Raw genomic sequence first — 19,760 nt, forward strand, 5'->3', positions numbered from 1 at the left:
GAGGCTATAAAGCTTAGATCAATGCAATGGGTGCTTAAGCAACAGGAAAGAGTGGGTTTCACTGCATGCAGTGTGCTTTCCAGAGTGTGTAATAATTTTACTTACTATGTTTTATCAGAGGACTGGAGGACTGAGAACAGTGGAAGATCTCCAGGACTGCAAAAGAGTATCATTTGCAGTGAATAATATAGCATATTATGGGGGGAGTCATGGTCACCTGATCAGGAGATCTCCTAAGATCTTACAGAGCTCTAAAACAAATAGAAATCCTTGAGTGAAAGGAGAATAAAGCAACACGTTTAGAGACAAATTATCAAAGCTATATTTATAAGGTAATGGATGGAGCTCTCTCTTAGAGTTAGGATTTCTTAGAATTAATGCTTACGTTTTGGGACAGACTCTCCTCTCTCCCATGAACTATTTGATATTAAGTAGTCTCTTAGCTTCTGCTCTGGCCATTCCAAATCATTCTTAATCAACACTATTCACAAATATTACCACCAGTGTTATCTTTATAAAACACTCTTTATTTGTGACTCTCCCCTGTTCCCTCTTACCTATAGAATGAATTCCAAATTTCTTAGAATTGCATATAGGACACTGCTTTTATTCCCAATTTGTCTTTCTACTCGCCTCAGTGAAAAATATGTTCTAACCACACTGACATGCTTTATGTTTTTGAATGTTCCATGCTCTTGCAAACTTCTGTGGCTTTGGTCATGCTGGAATGCCTTTCTCTACTCTTCATGGAATGCCCTTCTCTACTCTTATATTGGCAAATCCATTAGCCTTCCTCAAGGACCAAGTCAACTGTAACCTTAGTTTTATGTCCCTGACTTTCCCTTCCCCAGATCCACAGTGTGTGTTTAATACGTGTGTATGAAATGAGTACCTAGTAAATTTCCAAAGTATGAAGCGAGGAACTTAGTTTCACTGGTGTCTGTATAAAAATAAATCTTACATTATCTAATAATATACCTGAAAACCTTTGATTACATAACATTTTAATAAATCAAAACGTATTCGAGAAAACCAATTGAGTAATGCTCTTTGAAACTTGAAACAATACTCCTGCTATAAACATCCTCCTGCGCTAACATGTTTTGCCTGTTTATCTTGTGTGCATCGCCCTAAGAGTGCTTAATGTAGGGAGACCCAGCAACCAAGCAGGTCTATAGAACTTTAATCTCATTTCTGTTTATTGACTGGAAATACCAGACTACTCATTTTCTACAGTGTATGATTACTATTGATATTCTTTCTTTTTACACATTTTAATTAAAATGTTAGTTCACTATGACCAGTCTAGAGGGGTTCTTCATTGGGAATGTTGTTTCAGTAGTACAAGATCAAAAAGAGAAAAACTATTTTGTTAAAAGATAGGAAGATATTAAAGAATGATAGTCTTGCAGAATTTGCACAGAAAAGGGGGACTGATGAAATAATGTTTTATTTTGAAAAAAAAAAGCTGATAAATGACAAGAAAATGATATTTGAAATAAACACAATGTAGTGAGTGCTGCTTGCAGGGCACATATCTTCTCTACCACGATGCCTTCCTTGTGCACCTCTAAGATATTAGAGGAGGAATTGGAAGGTGAAATATACGGGTAGGCAGTTCTTTCTTCAGTGATTTAAGATGTAGAAGAACAGCGTTAACAAACATAGGCAGTATCAACTGTCTTTTAAACAAAATGAAGCTTTTACCTCTCGAAAGTGTGACAAACGTTGTCATTTTGCTGTGGCCTTGAATCTTAGACTACATAATACATGCTGATGCCCCAAGGGGAAAACTAGTCTGAAAAAACTGAGATTCCTTTTACAGCTTCATATAATTAATTTTAACTACAAATGTGATTTCCTTTAAATCTGTTGGTCAGGGTCAATAAATAGAAGTGTAGTTATGTTTAACATCATAGAAATGCCTACTTACGTATTTGAATCAGGGATTTACTATCAGTCAGGATTTTCTCTACAGTATAAACAACGTATAGCAACTTATTTACATTGTCATATAGTTGACCTTTGGAACATGCCCCAAATCTTCACACTATCTGCTTAAATACCACAGAATGGGTGCAACCTACTATTTTAAATAGAGCTGTAAAGAGAAGCCTTTGAAAAGACTGTGACTTTTTCCAGTCCTGGAAAATAATATCTGAAGCTTTTAATTCCAACCTGTGCATGCAGAAGGAAGGAAGTAACAGAAGGAAAGAAAATAACAGTTAGTAAGTCAATCAGTTATTTTTCAGCCATGTGGTTTTAAGATACTAATGCAGAGGAGAATATGCCGCTTGTCATTAGACCATAGACTGATTAGGATTATGGGTCTTTTCATATTCTTCAGCATAGCGTTGATAGTGATCTGTGAGGAGAGGCTGATGTGCTCCATCCATGTTGCTTCTGGCACGAATCAGACATGAAGCACCCACAAAAATGACTGCAACCAGTAACAGCGAAGCAACCACCACGATGGTGACGATCTCAGAAATGCTAAAACTCTGACCTGTTTGAAAAAGAAAATGAGAGCAAAACATAAATGGCAAAATGGTTGCCAGCCACAATTGGACACCCTAAATGTAGCCACTGTTCCAGACACCTGTCATCTTCAGGGCACTTCCTAATTCCTTACAGTGAGGGGGCCCTGTTGGGGAAGTGATTATTTCCCTTCTAAAGGTGAGGAAATGACAGCTCAGAGTTGGAGCCACTCGCCCAAGCTCACTTGGTAGGTAGGCAGGAGGGTTAGTTCTGGTGCCTTTGGTGCCCAGGTCTTTCGGGGTCCAGATCCTGTGCTCTTTCACTGCCCCCTGTTGCCTTTGTTAAGAAAGGGATTTACAGTTAAATAAGAAGGTTTTAGATTTCAAAACCTCGGGAAAAATCAGCTCAGAATACCTCACTTCATCTCTTTTTTTAAGGATAAATAAATGGAGGCAACATTATGTATTAGAAAAATCAGAGCATATTACACAGGGCTAAGCTGAAAACTACTAGAAATGTGATCTTTGACAGTTACTCTCTCTAGGCCTCGTCTTCCTTATTTGTCAAATGAGGATTCTAATGCTTACCTCAGAGGGCTTCTAAGGATTAAATGAAGTAGTGTGCTAGAGTCAGCCCAATACCAGGTCGGGGGGCTCTCAACAAACTCACTTTCTGAAATTCACTCCCTTTATCCCCAAATAAAAATCTACGTGAAAGCTTTTAAATCCAAGAGGAAAACTGGATTACTTCATCTCAGGAACCTGTGATGACTATAAGGGTAACATATTTGCTTTTGGAAATTTCCACAGTAAAAATCCACTTTCAATACTCACTTGACCATTGAACCTCGTAAGTATATCCCAGGTTGTCCGGAGCAGTAACAAACATTTCCATGTTGGTAACTGGAGGCCAGAATGGCACCATATTGTATTGTCTATTATGTCCAATAGGGGCATTTTCTAATGGAAATATGGATATATCTAAAATATGTCAGAGATACCTTGTTAGTAGACATAATAAAGTTAGTTTTAACACATTATTATGTTCTGAAGGTGACCCAAAATATTCAAGGATAACATTAAAAATTCTTTCATATTTTACACTGAATAAAGACAAAAAAAAAAGTTTCACTAGAGCAGCCCAGGGAATTGCATAAAACAGAGCTCAAGTGCTTTGAGTATAGTACTCAAAAACGGAAAAAGAAAGTTGAATAGTAAGGAAGTTTTCGTATTTTCTCATCTCTTGATTTATCATTACTTGTTTCACTTTTAAATTACAGAAACTAATTTGAATAAAATTCCTTAAACTTTTTTTTCAAAGCTGAAGGAAAGACAGACCTGTAACATGCTGTAACATTATCTATAATTTAAATTTGAGAGACTGTGTTTCTAACGGAGGTTTGTCCTTGACTGAATATTTCTATTGAGTATTTCTCATTTTTTCTGTTTACTTTCAGAGAAATAAATATTAATTTTTCCCTTGGGTTTTACGCTGTTAGCAAAAATCACTTAACATTTTGAATCAAGGTCCTAGAATCTGATTTATTGACTGCCACCTCTTATCTCTCTACTTAAATATAAACCATAGGCATTTATATTACTAGTGAGGCTCTGTTGACAGGAGTTAAAAGAGTGGTGTTTTAGCATCAACTCTGAAGAAAAATTGATAATAGAAATGGCAAGTAGTGTTAATAGTTTTGTAAGTTTAAATTTAGTTACTTTAAAATTTGGTGATTTTTAAATTTACTATGAATTAATGCTAATTAAGTATTTATCCATGAAAGTGTGTTGAGCCCCTTCTAGGGCCAGGCACTGATCTAAGCATGTGGGTTCTAGCATTGAACAAAACAGACAAGATTCCTGCCCTCAAGGAACTCATGTTAATTATTTATTACAGTTGGATTTTAAAGCTAATAATTTAAATATTTTTTTAAACTTCCCATTTCATCTTTGCTGAGTTCTGACTTGATCCGCCTCAGCCCAGGTCAGTTTCAGCTGTGTGTAAAGTTGTGTCCATTAAAATAAATGCAGGAATAGAGGGATACTGGTAAACATAACAATAACAAGTAGATCGCCATGTTACTTCCTTAGGTCACACCCTTCAATGGCTCCTCATCACCAATTTGTGTACGCTTTTCAACAATCCTACCGACAGGTAGGAAAGTTCCAAGAGGGAAAGTATTTCTGTATGTTTTGTATGCTGTATTTTTGACACCTAGAATAATGCCTAGGAAATAGCAGGTGCTCAGTAATATTTTTTTCCCTCAGCTTTATTAAGGCACAGTGTACAACATACTGATTTGCAAATAGCTAACAGATATTGACAAATAGCTAACATCACTAATCACTGGAAAATGCAGATTAAAAACCAGGCGATATCACCTCATACCTGATGGGATGACTATTATGAGAAAAACAAGAGATAACAAGCGTTGGTAAGGGTGTGGAGAAAGGGATAACCTTGTGCACTGTTGGTGGGAATTGCTCACAGAAACCGTTGTAGAAAACAGTATGGAAGATTAAAAGCAGAACTGTTGTATGATCCGGCAGTCCCACTTATGGATGTATATCCATATGGAATGAAATCAGTAAATGGAAGAAATAATCCGTGTTCTTATTTTCACTGCAGCATTATTCACAGTAGCCAAGATACAGAATCAAATAATATTTGTGGGAGAACTTAAGTGTGTGTGTGCTTCAGTTCTCTCAGGGCATAATACATCAAGTAGTGACTGGTCTGGGACATGTATAAACTGCATCTTCTCAAAAACGCACTGAACTTCTGGGCTGCTATAGTTAACACTTAATTCATGTGATTCTTAGTTTTAAAATAAAGAAATTGAATTGAATGTGTACAAGGATACAAAATGTTAACGGATAGAAAGTAACATTATACTAAATAGAGTTTGGATACTTTACACTGTAAAATCTTATACCTAATGAGAGGATTCTGTAATGGACATTACGTTGTGAATGATGGGTTATTTCCCTCATAAAATGTAATTCCTATTCCATTCTGACCCTTAAAATTCTAAAATTCTATGATAAGAAGATATATATATATATATACACACACACACATATATATATATACACACACACACACACACACACACACACACACACATATACACCTTCTGATACATGTTGAAAAATAATTCCATTCTCTACTCCTAGACTTATTTTCAGTAAATACCTCTGCTTTATGGATAATTTTAGAAATGCTTCCAAGTTTTTTTTCTAACATAGCTGTCCTATGACACTGTTTTCTAAAGAATATTTGCATATGCCTGAAATATTCAAGAAGGTGATAAATTATTTGAGTTTAGCTTTTATATAATTTATAAGTGTTTATATTAGCCTGTCCTATAAGTTTGTGGCCACACTTTATCAGAAATAATGCTGCAGGTTATTTATCTAGTTTTCATTTATGGTACTTCTCCCTGCACTACTGTCCAGGTAATTCAGAGGCTTTATGTCATGCGTAGTACAAACAGAGGGAGCAGAAGGAAAATAACTAGGAAACAGAGGTATTTTTCTGGTTCATCAGTGATCTTTAGATTAAGATCTGGAGAACTTCTAACAAATTGTTATGAGTATGAAATAATTATATTTTCAATCAAGATATGCAAGACAGAGGAATACATGTTTTATAGTTGAAAGAAAAATCCACTTAAGAGACTTGCCAGATCACTCAAGATTCTCATTTCCTCTGAAGAACTAACATTCATGGCATTGTGAATGGCTGAATAACTGCAGCATATGCATTTCTCTCTAGTTTCCAGGTTGTATGTTTAATAAAAATTTATTTTGTTCATTTCTAAACCTATTAATTCCAGTTACTTGTTACTGAAATTAAAGTAATCTACCAAGACGTACATACATTGATGATTATGATTATAAAAAGAGAAGGATGTCATTTTCATAAGAAATAAATTGAATGCTTTGGAAAGATTTGTTAAGGATGAGTGGCTGCAGTATTGTCCTAGAATTAACAGTGGGCAAGTATGATTGTTAAGGGTTAGGGAAGCATTATGAAATTTTAGAATAATGCTGTACTCAGATTGCAGCATTAGGATTGTTAGTTTCTTGTTTCACTTTAAAGAAATAGACACTATCAACTATAGATAACTCATTATGATTATATGCATGTACATAAACACACATGGAAAATAAGGTGGAACTCCAATCAATGCATTGATAGCAGAGTGACAAGTGAAAAAATACTGATATTTAAGCTATTTATTTCTTAAATGATGAAATTTTCAGATGAAATGAACTATTTTGGCCAACTCCTTAGTTAATGATCCTAAACAGGTTAGATCAGAGGCTTCTATACACACATACACGCACATACGCACACACACATGCACACACCCACTCACTCAGAAATAATAGATGGCCCAATGGATGGATGAGTCAATAGATAATTAATCTCCAGTATTATGTTTATGTGCATGATGAAGTGAAGGCACAGAAGTCAACCTTTAGAGCACTTTTAAAATATGAAAATTTATGCTATTCTAGCCAGTGGAAGTACATTCATTGTTTGAAAAGTAATACGACGTTCTCAGCTGAGTAGAAGTGAGGAGAAAGCAGCCTTGAAATAATATTTTAAAGAATGCATTAAGACGAACTTAAAAGAGATTTCCTATGGCATGATACAAAAGCCAGCATTAACTTTTCAAGTTGAATAAAATTTCCATTTGTGAGAGGCCATAAAGGAATAAAAATCAAAACTGTGGATTATGAATATAATTTTTCTGTCTGTGGGGATATCGGAGAAGAGTTCTTTAAGATTTTCACATTCATATTAAAAAGCAATGAGGATGTTCATTGGAAGATACGAGAAAGGAAGATTGTGGAAACATGGTAGTCATCTTTTCATAGTAAAAAAAAAAAAAAAGGATATCTTATGGTTACCAGGGGAAAGGGGGTGGGAAAACATAAATTTGGGAGTTTAAGATTTGCAAATGATAACCACTATATAGAAAAATAGATAAAAAAAACTAATTTCTTCTGTATAGCACAGGGAACTATATTCAGTATCTTATAATAATCTGTAATGAAAAAGAATATGAAAACGAATTTATGTATATATATACATGACCAGGACATTGTGCTGTACAGCAGATATTGACACATTGTAACTGACTGTACTTCAATTTTTAAAAAAAAGGGAGACAGGATTACCTTTTTAGTTCTAGTGAATGTTAATAAGTATCATTTTATACTAACTATTCTGACAGACTTCCTGTCTGCCTTTTCAAAGCAGTTTGGGATATTTGGAAATGGCTAGATTTTATAGCTATTTTATCCTTATTGTAAAGTGTAGTTTGAGTGTGTCACATGCTTAGCCTAAAGTGATAAGTGTGCTGCCTGGACAGTCCCCTTTGCTGAGCTTGCAAAAAACATGTGAAAGAGTCTCACCAGCGTTGTATCTCCTCAGCCACTCATCAAAGATGGCATCAGTGAAAGTGTGCAGGAGGACAAAAATAGGATCATTGGGAGATAAATGAGTTTGTCCTCCAGTTCCATTTAGGAATAAATGAGCCAAGTTGTGAAGGCTTCGAACAGCAGGATCGTACCTTCCTGAGGGATCACTGTAACCTAGATATAAAAATAAGGATGAGAATAGTAAAAACCATCACAAACATCTTATTTTTCAAGTCAAAAACAGTGATGATATTGGGAAACAATTTTTCCCAAGCTTGTCAGGCCAATTTTTACCTTAATAGCATGGCTCCTCTGTACCTATGGTTGGTGGCATTTGTTGGCTATATTGAGAGCCAAGTTAGTTTTAAGCTAGTGGCATGCCATTCTAAATGTAGCCTCTAGGTTAAAAATAATGACCTGTAAACCATACCAGTCAAAATATATAGAACACTCTATTTTGACAAGGCAAACATAGGTCTACACGAAAATAAAGATAGTGGAAATCTCCAGCTTCTACAAAAAAGTGCTGATACAATTGAGAGAACACCATTCTGACTGGCCTGGAAGTTAAATTGCCAGATGTTACTTTAGTCCCCTACCTTCTTCCTTTTGAGTGACTATCAGCATGTTTATTTTTGGAAAATCATTTTTATGAAGAAGTTACAATTTCTCAGAGCTTTCTTGCCATCTCTGCACTAGTTTTAAATATCTGAAAAGACTGCTATCGAAACATTTATAGAAATTTTGATGATAATCTCTATTCCATATATATATAATTACACACACATAGTCTCCAAATATATTTCCATATTGTATATGTATTTCATATATATCATATATAATCCCCAATACTATACATATTGCATCTCCATTATGTATAATATATATTTCCCATATTATTATATATAGCATGTGTATTTCTCACATATATCCCCGTATTATATTGATCATGTATATATATTAAGGCAAGGACAAAAATAGGTCAAAAAAGAGGGTCTGTGATGTGGGGGGGAGCTACAAGTGTGTCCAGCTGGCTTGAACGACCAGCGATGGGAGAGCTATATGTTATCAAACAAAGTTAGAGTTTAAAATCCATTAACTTAATGGATGTGTAATTATAGTTGTGTAATTATAGTCACTCATTCATTTTTCATATATTTTCTTCCATTATTTTTTGACTCAAAAAACATTTAAAGATGGCCTGTAATGAATGTAGGACATGGTTAGGTCCTAGTCTTTCTATACATTCCGTCAGGAAATCAGTATAATTTGTCTTTTGACTGGGCATCAATAAGACACAAGCTGCGAATTATTTATGAAATCACTACTTATAGCCTTAGTTTATATATACCAGCTTAGTCAAAATACAGTGATTATTTGAGTCATCTCCAAGTCAGTGCATTCATATGTAGTTATTAAAATCAGCATAAATATGGGAAAGAATGACATATAATTTTGATGATAAAAGGGAGATAATTGAAAATAACTATCAGATTTATACATCAAGTATCTTAGATCATGGGAAAAGAGAGATTTATTCTCTTTTTGTGGGGGGGTGGTTCTAGCATGTGCAATGTTGTATTTAAGGTAAAATTTGATAATAACAAGTTTATTAGAAAGTTAAATATGATTCTATTATTTTAAGACTTTAAATATGTACCATGCATATCATTAGAAGTATCAAAATTTATTTTATAAAGACACTAGTTTAGAAAACTTGAATTTGAATCTGTGCTCTGTTACTAACTAGCTGGATATCTTTGGAAATTCATTTCACTTCATTGGACCTCAGTTTCTTAGCTTTAATATACTTTGAGTTAAACAAGGAAAACCAAATTAAATATCTCTAGATGCTAGTTTGAATTTTTAATAGATTTCTTAAAGAAAAAGTTCCAGGACAATACCTAAATAAAACATATACCCAACTTAGGATCTTTTAGTGTTAACTTTTTAGGAAAAAATTTAATAATCTCTCAAAGCCTTGGATATTATTTGCCTGTACTAGAATTTGGTATAGTTATACACATATTGGCCAGCAACCTAACTTTGAGTTTAAATACCTTTTAAGCATTTTAAGAGAATGAAGAGTAGTTTCCAAGGGCTTCTCTTAACGATACAAAGAGTTTCATAACTTTTCTTTATGAAAGTTCTTTTTTGATCAGGGAATTGTGACTATATCATAGCAGGCAGGACTGTTCACATAAACTCACAGGATCAATCTGGCATTCAAAAGTTTCCAAAGAAATCTGGGTTGGTTTGTTTATTTTTGTTTGTTTGGGGAGGGCAGGTAATTAGGTTTTACTTATTTAATGGAGGTACTGGGGATTGAACCCAGTCTGGGTTTGAATACTTCAGGTTCCTGTGACCCCTAGAGCAGTGCGGAGCACCGGTTGCCTTTACTTGCCTTCCACTGTGTTTCGGAAGCTGTTTGTGGAATTGGAATAAAAAGGAGGCGTGTCAAATAAACCAACTTCCAAGCACTGAGTGACATCCTGTGGTTCAGGAAGGCGTTGCACCATGGGTCTTGCCACGTTTCCTGCTGGATTTCTCCTAATTGGCCCACCCTCAGTGCCTGGGGAAAAGATGGGACAGGCAAACACTTAGAGAACATTCAGAGATCTTATCATTGCTTTTTAAATTTGTCTACATAACATGAACACTGAAAGACAGGTTTTCCGTGGTAAAAGAGAAAAAAAATTTGAATGCATATTTAGTGGCATTAAAGTGAGAAAAACCCAAGTTACCATGTCCAACTTCTGTGATTAGGGAAGATATGTGATACACAAAATCACCTGAAGAAAAAGATGATCACGATAACAGGTAGAGGTCCTGGTATTTATTAAATCAACATCTGTTTCTTTCACTAGAATGTGCTAAAATGAAAATTCAATGGGAAACTGAATGTGGCCAAAATAATCTCATAAACTGAAGCTCTACACTGAAATCCATATTTCACACATATTTGAAATTTTGTACTTGAGTGCTGTCTGTTTCTAGCCTTTAGAGAAATAAAGCAAAACAACCTTCAACCTCTCTGGGAAGTGGTCTATGTTTCAACCAACACATACTTTCCAGCAATTAATGTGAGAAATAAAAATTTCGAGTGTCAGTAAGACAAACAGGTAAACAAAGAGCTGTGATACGGGGGATAATACGCACCCCTAGGCACACATAGATGCTCAGGGGAGGAAGGGAGGGGGAGACAGAGAGAGAGAGACCAGTCCTTCCCACAGAGAGGGATGGGGGCTTCCCAGGCCTTCAGGAAGGCTTCATTTAGGAAGAGAAATTTGCAAAGAGCCCTGAAGGACTGAGGAGAATTTCCATAGGTGAAATAGGAGAAGTTTTACAAGTCAAACATTTTAGGTAGAGGTAATAGCAAGGGATGATAAGCTTTCTTCTACCTATAATTTAAGCCCCATTAAATACTCTGTTCTTGATTAGTGGTAGGTCCCTCAGTCTGGACACCGTGCCTGGCATATAATAGATACTAACTAGTTTTTTGGTGTATGTTGTTATGTGGGGAAATTGGGTTGACTGTAAAAAGATGGCCTGTTTGGGGAATAGCTTGCCTGAGGTAATGTGGCAATGTAAGGGAGTAGTGGACAGTGGGAAAGATAAGAAGCTACACCGGAACCACATTGTGAAGAAGTCAAAAAGCAAGATGAGACAGTTACATTTAATTCATCAGGAAGTGGGAAGAGGTCTTAGGTAAATGGGAGAAGGGGAGATTGGGTAGGAACATTTTGCGTTAGTTTGTCTCAGGCACCGGAGAGGAGTGTTGGTGCCCTCGAGGGCAAGATGCAGAATAATCCAGTGGGGTGGGAGGGGTGATATTACAACATCTACCTCTGTTTATTTTCACTGATTGATGCAATCTCCTATGTTGTACACCTTATAGTTAATGTAATGACTGGTACTTGACGAATCAGTATAGCTAACTTTATTTATAGAATACAAAAATAAAACACATGCCTATAGTGAGGCTGGAAAGTATATGTGCATTTTTTAGATGTATGTTATCATCAGAACCTTCAGAAAGCACTGGCTAAACTGTCAATTCAAGCTGATGTTTTGGGGATTACTGTTCAGAGAGCTGTCAGTCCATCCCAAGAAAAAAGTACTGATTACATGAGTTTTGAAAACACAACAGCCTAATTTGCCTACATGGAGTTTCGTAGTGGAGAATTCTGATAGTAAAGAAATGAGTTAAACCTTTTTCATTTTAATCCAATGATTTTTAAATTTGTTTGCACTTGGACAACTTCTGTCATTGAACCAACTAACATCCTACGGATGGATTGGAGTCGTGTGGAATTTCTACGCAGGAATGAATGTCTGAAGTAGAAAGTATATTTGGGAAGTATTGTGAAGAAAAAGTGTGCTTTTCAAATGGTGAATCAAAGATGATAATTTAATGGCTGAAAGAATGTTAGGTGTCAATAGTTAATTTTTTCAGTATACTGAGTTTGGTGCAGTCATGAAATAATGGTGAGATACTGTCCAAAAAGCATATGAAGACATAAGCATGGGATGTCTAAGGAAGATCTGATCTAAAGATGTGCATGTATGGGTGCCCTGTAAAAGATGATGAGTGGAACCACAGAAATGGATAATTTCATCCAAGAAGAAAAGTAGAGAGAGGAAAAAATTACTATGCAAATTAAGTAAGATACCTTATTAAAGCATTTGCCACCATATCAGACACATAATATGTGCTCAGTAAGATGTTAGTTTTTTTTTCTTTTACTGGCCTAATAAATAAAACGATTGGTATTTACATCTTGAAGTAAATCAAAAGGTAACCTGGAAATTTGTTTCACTTAAAATATGTAACTTCAATTTTTCATGAATCTAGGTGTCTGAGTTATGAGACTTGTTACTGTAACTGAGAAGAAAAATTGTGACATAATCTTCTCTCCTTTCTTCCTGTATCCTGTGCTGTAATTTTATTTACCCATTTAAATCATGCTCTGTTTTGATATTCAATCATCCGTATGAGTGGAAAATACCTGGAAAACTCCCAGGTCAAAATTCAATAGCCCAGGCAGAAAGAGCTGAGTATTTGGGTATGTCTTAAAGATACACTGAGCCTCAGTTTCATCTCCCTGCCACAAGGTGGGAGTGCTCATTCAGCAGGCCAAATAACACTTTATTCTAATTTTTAAACTTCTATAGTAGAAAATTTTATGTACTTATTTTGCTTATTCCTATATTCAGCTAAATAATATTCTTTTATTGAAGGAGAGTTGATTTACAATGTTGTGTTAGTTCTGGTATGCAGTATAGTGATTCAGTTATGCATATATATTTTTTTATTCTTCATTATAAATTATTATAAGCTACTGAATATAGTTCCCTGTGCTGTATAGTCGGACCTTGTTTATCTATTCTATATATAATAATTTGTATCTGCCAATCCCAATCTCTTAATTTATCCTCCTTTCAATAATCTTCTAGTGGTGAAAACATCTACCTAATTTCTTCATTCTATGTAAAATATTCTCAACTTAAGTTTACAAAGTAATTGAATATCTGATGCTTAAAGAACATATGCAGAATAAACGTTACATGTATGATAATAAATTCTCATAATTCTAGTTTTTATATGGAAGAACAAAAGTTCAAAATAGCCAACCATGCCTGAATAAGAAAAATAAGATGGGGTAGAAAGACCCTGATAATTAAGACCTTGTGTTAGTAGCAAGGGACAGATATGAATATGATCCAAGGACAATCACAGAAAGCTCCACATGAACAGACCCACATAGGAGAGAAACTTGACCTATGGCACAGGTGGCACTCAGATCACTGGAAAAAGGGTGCTAGGGCAGCTGGTTAAGCCTTCTCTTTCTGGGTTCACTTTGGGAGAGCTGGAAAGAGCAAGCTGGCAGACTTCTGTACAGCATCTTTGTTTTCTTAAAGGTATCCTGCATATCACCTTTTTATTTTTAACCTTCTGACTAGAAGTCAACAAAATAGTTAAAATAACAAAATAGTAACCATTATTATATAATAATACCATTATATAATAATAAAGAGAGAGTGTGTGTATATGTGTGTGTGTATGTATTTATGCATGCATGCATGTATTTATGGCACTTCCAATTCTTTCTGCATATTTCAGATTTCCTAGGGAAACATTTTCTGTGAAATTCCAACACAGGACACATGACTGCTAAGCAATGGTGAGTGAACTAAGAGGATTAAGTAATGCAAATAGACATTTCCAAAATAAGAAGGGGAGCAATGCACTGACCAGACTGCTCAAGAAAAGCAGTATAAAAATGTATAGGCACTTTCTTTTTCCCCTGGAGCATGCAGATTGCTTTGACTATCCTAGGTGCTCAGTAAGTATCTGTACATCCATTCTCCAGAATAACAGTGGATTTTGGTGTGAAGCCCTTAGTAGAATGAAAAGTCTTCGGGCAGCACATTTAGTCTCTTTACTTAAGAGGGAATTCAGAATTCTAGATGTCATTTGGAACTTACTGTTACAAAGGGTTCCCAGGGTGTCGTAATCTTCCAAGGATTCGCAGACCACTCGCCATTGAGAAAAGACAGAGTTCGGGCTTATCAGAGTGAAATCAAAGTTGCTTCTTGACCCCATCAAGTCATCAGTGCAAATGTCACAGACGTTCTTCCCGGTGGCAAAATTCCAGTAAGGAAGGGAGAAAGAAGGATCCTGCAGCATTTCCTAGATCACAGAAACTCTGTTAGCATTCTCTGCTTTTGTTTAAAATTCTCCCTTTGCTTGGCTTGCTCCCTGGCAGTCTGTCTCTATTAGTTCTCTGCAGCCATGTGGGAACCAGGTAGTGTGTCAGTGGTGTCTGAAGGGCTAGAGGAAGTAAATACCGTATTTAGCAAAGCCTCTAATTTAGTACAAGAGGTCACTTATGCAGTAGAAGGAATGAAACCCAACTCATTGTACAGAAATTTCTGCAAATGCTTTGGAGGAGGTGTCTTCCTTTTCTTTTTTTTAGGCAGGTAATTAAAACTGGATAGACCAAAAATTATCAGTAACTTCTACTCCTTGACACTTCCACATCCTTCTGTTTTCCTATCTCTAATTCAAGTGTCACTAACTCAGGCTGGAGCCAGATCCAGCCTTGAGATATGTTATGTGAAGCAATGCTTTTGGTTTTGTTTGTTTGTTTGTTTTTTTATTTAACTGGAATGGGTTTAGGCATTTAGATTCTGGTATGACTACAGACTACAGAGGCTCTTTCCCACTTGCTTTATCCACCTGGGCACTGAAGGCATTTTCCTCAGAGACCTCGCTTCGGACTGTAACCTGTGAAGATGCAGGCTTCTGCCTGAAACTAATACAGACAGGGAATGCTAAAGGGACACAAAATAGTTCTTTCTGCACATGGTTCCTTAGACCAGGACCTAGTTTCCATTTAGTGCTGATCTCAACAGTTTAAAAAATGCTGGACTAAGATCACATGCTGTTTTTTTTTTTTTTTTTTTTTAATATTGGGTTCCTTAAAACACACATTTATTGTGTTTGTCATTTCTGATTCCTTTTGGCTCTGGGGGAGTTCTGTTTAAAATGTGGGTATGAATGTAGGGATAGCCATTGTTTTATCTCACCTTGCAAGCAGTTAGTACATTTTTGTTTTTTTTACTATAAACCCTTGCTGGGAAACACTTCCTTGTCCTCAGGGTATTGTAGAGGGTCAGAAGCTTTCCAGAGCATCCCCACTTACTGATCTCTAGGGGTTTGCAGTACTCGTTTAGATGCCATTGTTCTGGTTCACAGAAATTAGTGACAGCTTCCAAGGGATCATTAAGAGTCAGCTTGTGGTTCGCAACTGACATTTGGGAGCTGGAGAACATTCATGTGGCATTTCAACTGTGCACTGCATTTAGGCTGTAATGTACTGGATCCCTTGTGCTGTTGGGTTTGAAAAACGGAAGTCATAGGGGTTGAAGTTGACTCAGGCAAAATTACGGCTTTTACATACTTTCCACCTGCCCTTTCATTTTGGTGTGCCCATGGGAAAATGACTTGAAGGCATGAAGATTTAGGGTCGATTATAAATGACAGATTTATCTACTCATAATCTACTAAATATCTTACTTGAAATCAGAGCTATAAAATAGGAAGTTCTGAATATCAAATGAATTCATTTACTCACTCTCAAACTGCATATGGATGGACTACTTACGTATGAATATTCTGTTCTGTATTTTTTGTGCATTAAATCTCTCCCTTCGATCCATTATTTTCTCAGATAGTGCTGGGGACAAGCCTGCCACAAATCAGTTAATGAATCTGCCCTCAGATATTTTCTCTGCCCTCAGATATTTTTAGATTAATTTTCAGATTTTAATTTGGGGGGAAAGATTCATTGCTGTTATTTTGCATATGAAACAGTCCATTTGTGGGTTTTCTGGTTGAGATCTAATACTTTGAAGATTCATTTTAAAATTACAATGTTTTTCTTAAGATACAGAGCAGTTAGTAAAACAAACAATAGCAAAGTATTTATGTTAGTATACTTTAATATTTTAATGTGATTTTAGCTTATTTCCTTAAAAGTGTACAGGAAATAACTGTGTTTGGTTTGATTTTCACTTTATGCCAAAAAAGCCTACACCTTTTAAATGAAAGTGATGTCTGAGAGACAGGATGTTTTTAATAGTTTTCTTCTATAAGCCTCAAAGTTGTAGGGGGCATAGAAAAAAAATGGAATTCAATTAAAATATGACACTGTAAGTGAAAAAGTATTTTTTTTCATAATTTAACCCCTATACCATGCCAGAAAGAATCATCAGTTGGGATTTGGAAGAATGAGAAGTTATAACACTAGCTTCATCCAAACTAGGAGGAGGTACTGGTTTACATTTGGGAAGGAAGACATATCAAATGAGATTCCTTTGTTGCAAACCACGCGAGGGTCATTTTTTCAATGACAGAGCTGGAGAATATGTCCAGTGCTTTAATTCACACCTATAAATGTCTCCATCGGCTTCCTCATCATTGATGTGACTTTCTTTTCACTTCGCAAAGGATAAAGATTAATTGATAAGGGAGTAATTAGTATAGGGAGAAGCTTAGCAGAATGTCAGAAGCAGATTAATAATGTGAAATTGCTTGGTCAGTGCCTGTTTTGATCATTCGGAACACAGTGAATTAAGACGACTTACAAGCACGGCGCCTCCTGCGTAAAGGCTATGAAAGTGGAAGTGTTTGGTGCGTACCTGTATGTCTCTCTCCAGCTGCAGCAGGTGGTACCTGTGCCACGTGAGAAACGCTGGTCCCTCGTGAGAGAAATCTACTTCACCAAAGCTCTCCTGCCCTGCCCCAAGGAAAGTCTTTTTGACGGAGTAGTAGTGGGTCCACACAAAGTAGTTATAAATGGAAATGTTCTCAAATTGGGGCGTGTTGCCGTCTGGCCCCAGTATTTCCTCTGATCTCCTGGTGGCGATGACAAACTGAGGGTGATTTGTGCGCTTTGCCATATCCAGGGCCCGGATGAAACGGTTCTTTTCTTCAGTGCTTAAGTCCAATAGGTTTCTCCTGACTTTAGGGATACAGAATTCAAACGTGAAAACATCTGCCTTGTGAGCGTGGGTAGAGAATGAGCCTAAATAATCGTTAAGCACCATGTCGCCTTCACCCAGTAATGATAATCTGCATGTTTGCTCACATCACCTTAGACTGTTAAAAATACCCCTGGCTAAAATCCCTTCTTCAGGCCTGCTTTTTCTCTCCCTTCCACTCCCTCTCTCTCTCTGACTTACTCGAGGATTCCTGTTACCTTTCCTTAATCTGACGGTGGACTTTATGATTCTGCGATCCTGTTGTGTTTATCTCTGCTCACTACTGGCATATTTCTTGGAATTTCCTACCTTATTAATATCATAAATTTTGCAAAGCCATGGTATGTGGTATAGCATAGTGGTTAATACCAGAGCCTCGTTCCATGACTCTGCCCACATTTCTTGAAGCATCAGTTTTTCATTCAGGCGTGTGTGCATGGGAAAATACCTGCCTTACAGAGTTGGAAAGATTAAAGAGTATGCACATACAAAGCACTTAGACCAGAGCCTGGCTCATAATAAAGCCTCCATCAACGTTCTGTTAAACTCTTGCTCCTATGTTTGATATACAGAGAACAGTGGAGTATTGCTGGCTGTTACTATTTAAAGCCTTGTCATTCATTGCTCTTTAGGCTGCAGGCCAGGCTCATTGTGTAAAATGACTGAACTTGATCATCAGAGAGGGAAACGCCTTTGTGGTCAGCCAGGGTAGTGGGGGAAGCTCATGGATTAGAGCTGGACAGATCTCAGTGTGAATTCCAGGTTTCCCGCATACCGGCTACATGGATTTGACCTTCCTGTCTAACTTAGGACATTTAACACAATGACCTTGAGAAGTTACTAAAAGGTCCAATTGTAAACACTTAGCACGCTCCTAGTTTCAATTGGTTGCTCAACAAATGTTTTGGAAGGAAACGTTATCAGTCAGAAGACTTGAGCATCAATTTCAACTCTTTACATCAAATACATTTCTTAGCCTCTCTAAGCAGCTCAGTTGATTTAGGATTCTATTGAGTGTGTGGAGTCCCATGCAGAACTGGGTATCTGTTCACACCTCCACTTACCTGTGAGAACCCTCTGGTCACAGGCAGGTCCTCTCCATCCAGGACGGCAAGTTCCACAGTTGTGTCCTGAGAAATTGCCATTGCAGTGGCATGTCCTGTTGAAGAACCGTGTGGGCCACTTCTCTCGGTCATCTCGGCCATCGTGTGGGTACTGGGCGCTGTGGGGTCGGGAGTCAACTGTCAGGGCATCACACCTGCCCCTTCCTGATGAAGAACCACAGCGGTCAGTACCAGGCCCGGACAGTGGGAACAGATCTGGGCAACACACACCACTTCTCAGAGCCTCAGGGGTGGCACAGTCTCTTGGGAATTGAGCCCAGGCCTGCTGGAAAAAAAGCAGGGTCAAGAAGGTGTATCCCAGAGAGAGGAGTTTCCAGGCTTCCATTCTGCTTGTAGTCAGAATGCAGGATGAGGCTCTGGTTGGCAGCCCTTTGTGTAGAGACTGGGGCACACGTGAAAATCAAGCTGGAAAGGAAAAAGCAAAATGGAATTATGCAAGTTTTTTTGAACTGTTACAAATAGCAGGAGCCCCTGCCCAACCCACCTTCAAAGTGCTTTTCCTGTCTGTGAAATGACATTTCAAAAAAAGGCTAAAACTAAGAATTTACCTTTAAAAATTTAACAGCTATCATGTCTACAAAATGAATTCCCTGTCCTAGTTATTTAATTTTCTTCATTTTAAATTTCTATTTATACATCAAAAAATAGTTATCCTGGAGGTCATTTATGAAAAGCACTCATGAGCAGGTCGCTACCATTAATGACATTTAAGCATGGAGCTGAAAGAGGAAGGCTTGGGAGCAGATTTCTGGCCAGTTAATTTCCATGATTCCAAGTCCCCCATATCCTACTGGAGTTTTAGCAGGGGTCTACCCACTCCCCATAGAGCTTCCCAACAGTACCTTGAACTCCAGAGGAAATTCTCTGCTCAACCTCTCTTAGATCTCAGTGTTTTATATTTGCTTGTTCCCTGATGTCAGAGCTGTTAATTGCCTGTGGGTTTCTGCCTGATAACTAATCTCAAAGCTCTTCACCCAAAGTGGCAGGGGCTGGTCCTCTTTTCCACCCTTTACTAATCCCCTTTCACTTCAGTGAGTTTTTCTGCTCTTTAAGAATTTGGGTAGCACATGATTGCTTTCCCACTGGTTTCCTTGTGATGCTTAACGTTTTAAGAAAAGGTCAGAGCCATTAGTTTGGAATACAACGAGTCAGAGAAACTAGAGAGCGTTTGTTT

At 37.0% G+C, this 19,760-nt stretch overlaps 1 protein-coding gene across 1 annotated transcript; it reads right to left on the reverse strand.

The window, feature by feature from the left end:
- Positions 1-2,296: 2,296 nt before the first annotated feature.
- TYRP1 (tyrosinase related protein 1) lies at positions 2,297-18,959 on the reverse strand. Its single transcript, XM_010988178.3, has 7 exons — positions 18,527-18,959; positions 17,121-17,443; positions 14,403-14,607; positions 10,318-10,485; positions 7,908-8,087; positions 3,312-3,458; positions 2,297-2,506 (listed from the first exon to the last, which is right to left on the reverse strand). The coding sequence occupies exons 1-7, from the start codon at positions 18,909-18,911 to the stop codon at positions 2,301-2,303; spliced, it is 1,614 nt and encodes a 537-aa protein (XP_010986480.1). The 5' UTR covers positions 18,912-18,959; the 3' UTR covers positions 2,297-2,300.
- Between the last annotated feature and the right edge of the window lie 801 nt (positions 18,960-19,760).

This window comes from Camelus dromedarius, chromosome 10 (assembly GCF_036321535.1).
Source record: "Camelus dromedarius isolate mCamDro1 chromosome 10, mCamDro1.pat, whole genome shotgun sequence".
NCBI classification, from domain to species: domain Eukaryota; kingdom Metazoa; phylum Chordata; class Mammalia; order Artiodactyla; family Camelidae; genus Camelus; species Camelus dromedarius.